An 11,852-nucleotide genomic window follows, 5' to 3' on the forward strand; every position below is an offset into this window, starting at 1 on the left:
ATTAGTTCAACTGTAATCTTGATATTTTCGGTTTTTGAATAATCTAGTCATTTTACAGTCCCAAAAAAAAGTCAAAATTACAAAATTTAAAAACATTGTTCAAACCTCAAAATTGTAAATACCTCATGAGTTATTTTATGAAATTTTCCTTATAAGTTGTAACTTGTAACCAACCAGAAGTCCTTACAATGTACCTAATAGAAGTTGTTGATGGACACCGAATGGTATTGTCACTTTTCCTTCCTATCTCTCTCATTACACTAGGGTTATAATAAGGCCCAAGTGCCTTTCTAGGCTTGAGACAGACAAATAATCAAATATAGAGCTAGCCAAGCCAGTTACCTGGAATGAGACACCATAGGAGCTGTAAACTCTTTGTAAAAAGACACACCTAGAGAGTGGATGAAAACTAAAAGAAGCTTCCCAAAAAGAAAACAAAGACAAAAAAATTTCTTAAAGCCCAGTTTTCTCTGCTCACGCTTGGGACTCAGGAGTGCCCTTCTCAGTTCTCACTACTCCCAAAGCACCCTCTCTTCTTTTTATGAGGTACTCTTTCGTCCTCTTCCTCCTCTGCTACTGTTGAAGTACGACTATGTCACTATAGTTAAGAGTAGCCTTAATTTTGAAGGGAGAGCTGGACTATCCCATGTGCCTCATTTTGTTGTAACAGTACTTTATAGTAGACCATGGTATCAACTTGCTATAGCTGTCAATGCTTTGCTTTCTTTGCTCTCTCAGCTACTACTACTACTCTGCATTCTGCAATTGCTAAAGTTCGTCATTTTCTCATGGCAAAGTGTTTTATACCCAAATGGTGCTGATAGACAAAGCACTTGGCCAAGAGAACCCTCAAGTCCCAAATCAACTATCTTGTTTTATATCCCCCATAAACAAACCTCTCCATGGATCTCACAAGCCCCAGATGCTTTCAAGCTCCATCTATTGGGGTAAAGATCCCACATTTGGTTTATTTTGTTCTTTGTCTTGATGTTTTGCCCATTGGGTTTTGATTAGTCTTTGTTGTTTGTTAATTTTTCTGCTGTTTTGGGTGTTTTTGTGATTCAGGAACCACCATTAGAGGGCAACACAAGCTTCTATGGGAAAAGCAAAAACAACCCATTTGCAGACGCCTTCCCAGACCCACTTTGCAAGCTTAATCTCAAAGAGACCTCTGAGTTTGTCAAGTCATTCCCAGTACCAAGCAATGGTCTTGACGTTTCAGCTCAGAGGAGGGAGGGAGTGAGCTCTGTCACACAGAGAAGAGTGGAAGCTCCTCCTACACCTGGAAGACCTGTTTTCAGCTTCAGTGTTGCCAATTTTTCAAGAAAGAGCTTCCCTTCAAAGTGGGATGATGCAGAGAAATGGCTCATCAGCAGCTCTTGCCATGACTCTCCTGCTCACAACACCTTAAAGCCATCAGAGCCCACAAAGATTCCCAAACAATGTGACAGCTTTAAGCAACAAATGGAGGTCTTTGCTGAAAAATCAAGGGTCACTGAGGAAAAGGTGTCAAAAGTGGTCTCAAGCTTTCAACGCTGCGCATCTTTGAACAATCATAACACTGCCAAAGCTTTCAATGGGGTCTCAGCCTCAACGGATGTACTTCTAAAAGGTGAATCTTTATTTGAACTTTGTGGAACCTTCATAACCTGTTGGCTTTATTTATCTTATTGCCCCTTTTTGTGCCATCATCATCTTCCCCTCTTTTGTTGTCTTTTAAAAGTTTGATAGTATATTCAAATTTTGCTCTCTTAAGTACAAAACCTAGATATTAAACAAGGTAGAATCTAGTTCCCTTAACAAGATAGTATATTCAAATTTAGCATGTATTTGTTTGCTGAGTATCTTCCAAACTATGGAAACTGGAAACAGTACAAGCATTGTGCTCGTTTGTTTTTAAATGCTCTCTTTCTTTTTGACTTTGTATATCTGTTTGCAAGCATCGTGTTATTTACTGTTATATTGGAATTGCATCATTTTATGCAAGACTTGCAATTCCAAGATTATATGTATGAACTGAGTTTGTTTTTCGACAACTGAAACTTTTGAGTTTTGTTATTGCAGATAAATTTGTGGACGACATAGAGCCAATTTTGCCCAATTCCAGGTATTTAGAGCCAACTAAAGAAGGGTTTCTATTCAAAAACTCAGCTTGTGAATCCATGAAAGATGCAGGCACTGAAGAGGTTCATCATGTACTACAACACCGAGATGTAGGGACGGAGATGACTCCTCTTGGCAGTTCAACAACTTCAAGGTGCCACACACCATTCAAGTCCTCATCTCCTGCCCGCCATAACACGCCTGCAAATAGGTCAGGGCCACTGGCCTTGGGGCACTCTAGCACCAATAACACCATTGACATTGCCCAGTTGCAGGAATGCCTTGGGACACAATATGATTCAGTGTCATCGAATTGGAACTCGAGGGAAGATGAGGAAGTGGAAATATCAAAGAGCTTGAGACATTTCGAAACAGGGAGTGGGTGCAAAGAAAGTGTTTCTGAAATCAGAGCTGCTGCATGGGAAGAGGAAGAAAATAATAAATGCTGCATTAGGTAATTGGATTATTAAGTTGGACAAATCATATTGGTTCAAGCAATCATTTGAGTTTAATTGTGTTTTGAATGTACAGGTACCAGAGAGAAGAAGCAAAAATTCAAGCCTGGGTCAACCTCCAAAGTGCAAAAGCAGAAGCTCAGTCAAGAAAGCTTGAGGTACTTTGTCATCCAGTTTTTTTTTTTTTTTTTTTCCTTGGTGGGTTCTTACTTCAGCAGGTTTTTGTTCTTTGACTAATTCAAAATGCAAACATCATAAACATGAGATATACTTTTTTTTTTCTTTTCTTAAATCAAACATTTGGTATAAAATTTAACTAATGTTGTTGGATCACTTTGCTGTTATTTATGTAATTTCCATATGGTTGAGAGTAAGTCATTAAGATTTATTATTGAATTATTTAACTCTTGTAAGATGGGGACTGAAGTCATATAGTGGAACCATGAACTGGCATTCAGTTCAAAAGATGATCATAGCCTATAATTTCAAGTTATAGTGCCCTTATGCTGTTATGTCATCAAAATTGAAGATTTGCTGTGTTAAAATATTTAGAGCATGATATTTAGTGGCTGCATTGTCAAAGCGCAATGCTGGGCTGCCAACTAAGCTAACTGCTGCCTTTAGTGACTGTTTAGTGACTGTATTTTATTGATCCTGGTTGGAATGCTTCGTAAGGCTTTATTGTTGGCTTCCTCCTCCTCGAGCCACCCGTTGCTCTTGAACACCATTCTCCTTTTGTTTTCTTGGCTGGACCACCTCTGTTGAAGTGCCTTGCCTAATATAATAATATAACTAGTCTTATCCTTGCCAAACTCTTAAACAAAAGAAGAAAAGCTAGGAGTCTTCACCCCCACATTTTAATACTTGCAAGCCCATGTGAAGTACAAGTACCAGCATTTAGAAATCCATGGGGAATTGGAAGCTTGGTCTTATTGAATAAATTAATGATTAAGGTAGAGGGCATTATTGCCCTCCATTCTTTTCACTTGAATTTCATTTGTAAAGCCAAATTGAGCTACCCATGTTTTGGCAGTTTGGTTGACACACTCTTTTTTTGTTTTTAGGTGAAAATACAGAAGATGAGATCGAACCTGGAGGAGAAGTTGATGAAGAGGATGACAGTTGTGCATAGAAAAGCTGAGGAATGGAGAGAAGCAGCCAGGCAGCAACACTCTGAACAAATCTACAAGGCCACCAACCATGCACAGAAGATGATAAATCGGCATAACCCACATTTCTCCGGCCACATTTCTTGCGGCTGCTTCCCTTGCAATAACCATATCCGATCATGAGAAGTGCATAAATGTATTCCTTGCAGTGTACTCTTCTAGTCTCATAGTGAAAAACCAGAACTACATTTTGCAAGAGGCTGGCTTATAAGTCCAAAAAGTTAAACAAAAGATATTAAAAGATCACCTAAATGACATTTCATCAGAGTCCAATATGGACTTCATAAATTGGATGGTCTACATTGAAGTTATAAGATCGATTTTTTTTAGCAAATTGATAGGAATAACCAAAAAAGGTTTTTTGGGCCACGAATAACCAAATAAGTTAATACCGTTATGAGTAGCTTCTTTTCGATTATCTACTTGTTTTGCTGTTATTTGACTTTCAAGCCGAATTACAAGTTTAATAAGACCTAAAAATGGAAGACAACGATTGGATTTGCAATCATAGACTTACACTAAAAGTTAAATAAAAACAAAATAAGAAAAGGATCTACAATCTAGGCCTTTATTACAAAGGAGGAATAGAGTTCTTCGACTCAGTCAAAAGAAATTGGCATTCATTGAACAAGATCAAAATTCTAACAGGGTTGTAATTTGTCAATTATTATTTTAAATAATGTTCTCTTGTTGCTTGATTTTGAATCAATGCCGCACAATTTCACCTAATTAGCAATTCACAATTTATAAGCATAACATGTAATATGTAGTGAGAGAATATTTCCTGTTAGGTTATTAAATTTGTAGACTAAGCCTTTTCCATAAGCAGCACATCTTTTAACAAGCACGACCGAAAACCCCCTGTATGAAAAGATATATCACATGTTTACTGGGTTCAGAAAACATCTGAAGCCTGCAAAGGCAAACTGTGAAAGTAGTTTAGTCCCATGCATGCTGTCTCTATTATTCGCTTATCCAAGAATCTGAAAACCAACATTTTGATCCTCTTCTTGTTGGAACTTGGGTCCAACCCATCCATGTAGGGGTAGGAGTCATAAGAGTTTGACATGTGGCCATGCCAGTCCCATTTGGTTATGCAAACCCCAAACCTGTTTGTGAAGAACAACAGACTCATTTACTTTGACCAGCCAAAAACAAGAGCAGCAGGGTCTGAACAAATGGAAAGAAAAAGTTGAGTAAGAAGGATCACCATAATTTCTTTACGTACGCTGGAGACCAAAGATTTGATAAAAGCTGCAGTACTTTGGCCATGCCTTTGGTGTTTTGTTTTTTTTTATTCTTCTTTTCACTCTCGTTTTATTGGTCTGCTTGTACTAGTGGTAACCACATATGGATAATGGATTATGGAACCCACAAAAGTCTGACTAAGATTAGCACAATACAGTGGAGTATTAAAAAAATTTGAACTCAATGAGCAGAACCCCACAAAAGTCATATAATGATAGGGACGTGTGCCATTTAATTGTTTTTGGGGGGGGGGGGGGAGGGGGGCGACTATTCAGACCATTCAAAAGAATTGAGTTGATCACCCTTTCATTTTTTTGTTCATTTTTTCCTATTTTACCCCTGCATTAAAAAAAGAAAAATCTTATTTTTCCAATTTGGCCGGCCACTCATCCCCACCGCCAGCGCAACCCCACCCCTCCCCATCGCCGGTGCGACCCCACCCACCCCTGATCTCCCTTCTCTCTCTCTCTTCCCTCTCTCTGCCTCCCTCCCTCAACGGGCCACCATGGATGGCTAGCGCGACCCCTGCTCTGGAGGTCTATGGGGTCGCGCTGGCCATCCATGGTGGTCTGGTGAGAGAGGGAGGCAAGGGAGAGGGAAGAGAAAGAGAGAAAGGAGATCAGTGGGTCGGATTGTGCCGGCGATGGGGAAGGATGGGGTTGACCGACAATGGGAGGGGTGGGGTCGCGCCGGCGGTGGGGATGGGTGGCCGGCCAAATTGAAAAAATAAATTTTTTTTTAATGCAAGGGCAAAATAGGAAAAAAATGGCAAATAAATAAAAGGGTGGTCTGAATAGTCCCCCCCTTAATTGATTTGTATAAAAGCTACTGGGCCATTCACAGCCATTAGTAAACTCCACCATGAATTACAGAGAACCCATGTGCAAAGCCCAAAGCCAGTAGACCATGACCATCAACCATAAGGATTAACAAATTTTTGACTACTTAAAAGATGTGGTGTTATAAATTTTTAACTACCCATTTTGCTAAAGATTGCCACCTTATCTACAACTGCTTGTTCTAATGTTGCAATGAATTGGAAATGAGGCTCGGTGAATGATTGTATAATCATACAAGGAGAAAGAGACGAGTCACCGACCACCACTCTTGGCTTTGATTCTTTGAAAGCAATGTGCCAGGTTGAGATGGCAGGAAACTTTTAAATGCACTGCCCTTCCACAGCGAAACAAAACCTTCAATAGGAGGTATACAGTGTCTATTCTCACATTACTGCTAAGCACGTGATGAGAAAGACATACAGGAGATCTTTAGGATGGTGTAGCTGCTTCAATTCAACACAAATACAAAGAGTCAAAGACTTAAAATAATTGCAAAACTTTGAGACTCCAAAAGGACCAAAACTGTAGAGCCTAGTAAAAACAAGTTATCCTCATCACATCTTGCAAGATTATTGTATCCACGCAATGTCATCATACAAAAAACCGTAAGATTACAAAAGTCTCGACGCAATGTTCATTCTATTGAATGAATGTGTACGGCGCTTATTCTGAAACCATCTGATAGACTGAACTGGGAGGATTTTCTAGTCGCGGAACTCGTCCATGAATCCCTTATGGAAGTCTGTCAGTCGGGTGACGATAGCGGGAATTTTATCCTCTTGAGGCAATATTGTGCATCTAAAATGCCAGGTGCCGGGAACCTGTCACAATGCATTCCAATGGAAACGACAACCTTCAGTTTTGAACTCTCAAAGATGAAAAAGCAAATCACAGGTATCTCACACTATCTTACTGATCAGTCAAGGAATCTTGATCAACAAAATGAAGGTTTGTCAACTTCTAAATTTTTTTAAAATGAACAAATTATATTTAATTAAATGTAGTGATATTGCACACGAAAAATATTTTATTGTTATGCATGAGGTTCACTTATCATAGTTGATTTGAATTATAGAAGGGAAACAAATACATATTGCATAGCCACTTGATACATCTTTTCAATTGAGGTCAGTAACAAACCACAGGTATCTCACACTAACAGCTCCCACCACACTAAGAAACAGAGTTCCAGCACAAATACATAAAACTAACCTGCCCAAAACCAGAACCGGGAACAACAACAATTCCTGTGGCATTGAGAAGGCGGCGACAATAGAACGCATCTGGGGCTGAATTTGCAGCCTCTGCTGCTTTAATTGCCTTTTGAGGCAAGTGTATATGAGGAAAGAGATACATTGCCCCTTCTGCTCTGTTGCATGTCATACCCTCTAAGTTGTTCAATGCATCTTCTAATGTCTGTGTTTAAAAATACAATTAAAAAAATAAGAACACAATATGGGGAAGAAAGGAAGCATAATTAGTCATGCTATTCAGAAAGGTTAAAGAAAGTAGCATGTCATGCTATTATCTTTACTGTTTCATGCTACTAACCTTTGCACGCCTTGCTAGGGATGACAGAATTCCATCTTTCTCTGAACAATACAATTCATAGGATTCATCTCCGACCTGCATTCAACCAAGAAACTTCAGCTGTTGAAAAAAATTGTTTATGATAACATCAAAGAAAATAAACCTATTCAATCTATCAATTGTAAGAGAAACTGAGTTTCCAGGTGCCCATGCTATGTCAAGCAAAAATCTACTCCCCCAAAGCCCCAATTTTACACTTAACAGAAGCAATGGTTCAACACGGTCAAAGCAATTCTGATGTAGGAGGTTGAGATCTTATTGAGGACTCACAGTACAACAAGCTCAATTTTCCAAAGCCTCAAAACTATCACAATTGACTGATTTCAAATTTGAATATGCCTTTTTCCATTTTCTAGCATTCCAACATTTAAACTTACTGACATATTCATTGCTTACTAGTTCCTACTTTAAGATCACTTGAGCAAGTTTGGTCTTCAATCCTAAAACAAAAATTAAATTTATAAGAAAAAAGTGAAGTGAAATAAAACATTTACTTGAAGAGAGAAAAATAACCTTTGGGGGACTCATGACAAGGCTTGCAAGAATTTGACCAGAGATATTAGAACAAAGATTTACAGATGCCATTTTGTATATTTGTTCCCTTACGTCAGCACTGAATCCAGTGACCTCCATGTAACCACCCCTTTTTCCACACTCGCCATAGTACCCTACAATGAGAAAAAGCAACAAAGATAAATAGTTATATCCATGGATTTCAATGAGCTACTCTCTTGTCATCATGACAAACTTAACAATCCACCAAATTACCTTTAGAGACTGATTGAAATGATACCAGAGAAATATCGTGCTCGCCATATCCCATAGACCGGGATACCTTCTTGAATGAATGGAACTCCTTATCAGGAACATAAACATTTTCTTGATATACCTGTATAAAATTCACTGAATATACTAGACCATAAAGTAATAGAGCAGATCCAGATACATTTAGCATGCTCCAACCATGTTGCAGAAAAAAAAAAAATACAATCCATCTACCTCATCTGCCAGCAAAACAAGACCTTCTTGTTTGCAGAATTCCACAATCTGGTGCTGGTTGTCCTCAGCAAGAACCTGCAGACTCACACCAAGAAAGTCAACCAATGACTATTCTAGAATTAAATACGAGCTTTTCATCCAATTGCAACCTCAAACTCTACTATTTTGTTTTAAGGGATTTTGTTAGTAAAAAGCAATTCATAGCTCACCTGTCCTGTTGGGTTGCCGGGATTAATAACAACCAAGGCCCTTACATTGATACCCTTGGATTTTGCATCCTCTAATTGCTTCTTTAATTCAGAAGTTTCCAATCCCCACCCTGATGCCTCATCCAGAAAGTAAGGAACCTGCATAAACCAGACCACAGATATTTTGGATGTTCTTACAACATTAAACGATACATAATTGGGTTATTTTCAAACTTCTAGTTCTGGCAGTCAGGTCCGTCATTTTTTTTTCTATAATTGTGCAAAACACTAATCAGTTCAATTTAAACTTGAGTGTAAATATAAAACAATTTATAACAATTGACTTTGAGCATCTGAATAAATCTATTAAAATCCAGGCATACCAGTGTGCCACCATGGAGGGCAATTGAAGCAGAGTACAAAGGGTATTGAGGAATGGGGCAAAGAATCCCATCCTTCTCTGAACTTATCAACAATTGCATCATCATATGGACCTGGGAAGAGAGAAATGGACATGATTAGTTATGTATTCTGCAATGTGGAAACTAATATATTCAGGAACATTTTGACCTTACTAGAAAGGTATAGGTTTCCTTTCACATTACAAAAAAAGAAAAAAGAAAAATGGAATACAATAATAATCAGGAAATACCGCAGGGCTTGCACCATCAGTTAAGAAAATATCATTTGGATCAGCAGGGTATCCATCACGAGCTTCAATTCCAGCAGCAATTGTATCACGTAACCCTTTGACACCCTGATGTGAAAAGTGGGTGAAGAGGTGAAGAGGAAGGGGAATGAGTCATACAACGCATCCAATTATGAAGTTTGTCAAAGTTTTTCAAATTTCTGTAAGGTAGAACCAATGATCATTACCTGACTGTGACTGTAAGCACCAGTTGCTCTTCCAGGAATTTGATCTAGAATCGACCATGCCCGCTCTATTGCATCGGCACTGCAACAGGTAACAAAGACATCCACAGAAAGATAAGGTTTAACTTCTTAAGGAAGTCTTTTCTATGGATTCTTATCATTAAATTGCATAGGATTGTGGTTTGTAGGACAGCCACAAGTTTTTGAAATTATAACTTCATACATACAAATAATATAATGGTATTATAACTTTGTCCATACTAGGTCATAAGGTGTATTAGTTAGTGCCTTCTTATGTGTAACAAGCACAGATTTTGGGAAAATGTTCTGTTGACACATCCAATTACACTACTCATATCTTCAGATAGATTCAACGACAATTCATCTAAGAATCAGCTGTGCATAGCATATAATTTTCCAATACCTGAACAAACCCTGTGTCTCAATTTTGTCCAAGATTGCTGGATGGTCACACAATGCAAGAACCTGACAAAACAGATTATACGAATTAAGGATTGGTGAGTTGTTATAGCATTATTGATATCTACCATGTAGTCCAATAAACCTACCTCTCGGAAAAAAGTTACTGGTTGCTGACCAAGAGACTGGGGATTTCCAATATTGCAGTATAGTATCTGTATAACATACTTGAAAGTCAGTACACAAGTGAGAATGCCTTAGAAACCAATATGACAAGCTGTAACTCATCAAAGGATAAAGGGAACACACCTCATCAAAGGGATGAGAGCCTGGATTAGCCAGTAAATCTTGTTGTAACCTCTGTCACAGGAGGTAAATTACAAAGGAGATTAAGATAAGAGGAGAGAATTAATTAACTGAGGTCATGATTTCTACACAGTCATATACCTGGGCAAGGGTGACAATTTCACCTCGGACAGCATATTCACATTTCAGAACCTGAAACAAATGTGACAATGATAAATAAAAACTAGAGCAATAAATCACTCACTTATCAACCTCTATAAAACAAATCAAACTTATCCAATCAGAATGGCCCAAATAACTCACGAGTCACGAGTTACGAGTTACGAGGTAGATGAATTTTCAAAGAGTTAAGATATTAAAATAAACTCGGGTCCAAAATCATTGAGCCAGTGATGTCACAATGTGTGACTACTTGTGTGAGTTGAAATAAAAATTAAAGAAATAAATAAATAAGTTCAACTACACCATGTTATTTTTTTGGGAAAAGATGAAAACTGAAGAAAACGAAAGATGCTATTTTTTCTTAAAATAATCTGAGCAAAAACCCCATGAGATGAAGACAACAGAGAAATCAAATTCAAAGCAAACCCAGATGCAAAAACATCAAATCAAATACCTTTGACCATGTATACAGACATAAGAGGACCAATCAAACAGTGAACCAAGTAAGTAACCAATATTATTATAAACAAAAATGGAAAGAAAAAAAACAAACCCAGAAAAGAAAAAAGCAGAAACAAACCTTGGGATTGATATTTTGAAGAGTGACAGGTGGAGAGAGCTTGGAAGCAGGAGAAGAAGAGTGGTCAGCCATGGAAGGAGAAGAAGGGAAATCGAGAACTGGAGTAGCGGACAAGAAACGTGATCGAGAAGAAAGCAAGGAGCTGTGCTGCTGCGGGTGCTGAATCTGCTTTTGCTGAAAAGAATGGATGAGAAGGCTTCTGAGTCTGCCGCTCGCGAATTTCCGCATTCTAATAAACGCTTTTATACGAAAGCTGTGAGATTTGACCGTGGGTGAAATCAGATTATGATATGGGGGTCAAAACAAAGGGCAGTCTTTTCTGGGTGGCGCCTTCTTCGAAACCCCCAACCCACACCTAGTTTTTGGTCGTTTGCCTGTCTTCCACGGCTTTGAGTTTTGACACTTACTAGATGCCCAGAGCCCACAAAATATGACCACCTGTTTGAGCGTATTCACCGAATCACCATTCCCATATTCTCTCTCTCTCTCTCTCTCTCTCTCTCTCTCTTCGTTTTTACTTTCCTTTTCGGCCGTTTGCATTTATGGTTGTTTGGTTTAACAGCAGGGGTATGATGGGGAATTTGCATTTTTCCCAGGTTTTGATCTGCATTAGGAGAATGGATCAGGACATGACGACGACTTGGTAATTGGTACCAAGAAATATATAATAACCGACTACAAACATTTGCATGTGTCCATGATAATTGTTTATTCTTTTTATTCTTTTTAGGGATTTTGAAAATTGTCATTTTAGGTAATTTTATATAAGGACAAATGTGTAATAAAAAAGGAAAGGGCTGGAACAAGAATCTGAATACAATCAAACTTCTATTAGATTTCCATATATTTATCCATACCGATACGACTATTTGTCTAATGGTATTTTTTTGAGAGAATTGTTTAAATATGACACATATTTA

General features: G+C 38.2%; 2 protein-coding genes across 2 annotated transcripts; one reads left to right on the forward strand and one right to left on the reverse strand.

Annotated features, from left to right (window-relative positions):
• Positions 1-783: 783 nt before the first annotated feature.
• LOC147287592 (Remorin family protein) lies at positions 784-3,850 on the forward strand. Its single transcript, XM_086240933.1, has 5 exons — positions 784-947; positions 1,066-1,612; positions 2,065-2,557; positions 2,635-2,716; positions 3,623-3,850. The coding sequence occupies exons 1-5, from the start codon at positions 903-905 to the stop codon at positions 3,848-3,850; spliced, it is 1,395 nt and encodes a 464-aa protein (XP_086097059.1). The 5' UTR covers positions 784-902.
• A 2,489-nt stretch (positions 3,851-6,339) lies between these two features.
• Positions 6,340-11,403, reverse strand: ALAAT2 (alanine aminotransferase 2). The gene is made up of 15 exons (XM_086240590.1): positions 10,933-11,403; positions 10,332-10,382; positions 10,194-10,244; positions 10,034-10,099; positions 9,889-9,950; positions 9,468-9,546; positions 9,244-9,348; positions 8,975-9,085; positions 8,613-8,750; positions 8,404-8,478; positions 8,173-8,293; positions 7,918-8,072; positions 7,366-7,440; positions 7,027-7,230; positions 6,340-6,635 (listed from the first exon to the last, which is right to left on the reverse strand). Exons 1-15 carry the CDS (start codon positions 11,158-11,160, stop codon positions 6,519-6,521), a joined length of 1,638 nt encoding a protein of 545 aa, XP_086096716.1. The 5' UTR covers positions 11,161-11,403; the 3' UTR covers positions 6,340-6,518.
• Between the last annotated feature and the right edge of the window lie 449 nt (positions 11,404-11,852).

The sequence above is a fragment of the Dryas octopetala genome, chromosome 4 (genome assembly GCF_963921425.1).
Source record: "Dryas octopetala chromosome 4, drDryOcto1.1, whole genome shotgun sequence".
NCBI classification, from domain to species: Eukaryota; Viridiplantae; Streptophyta; class Magnoliopsida; order Rosales; family Rosaceae; genus Dryas; species Dryas octopetala.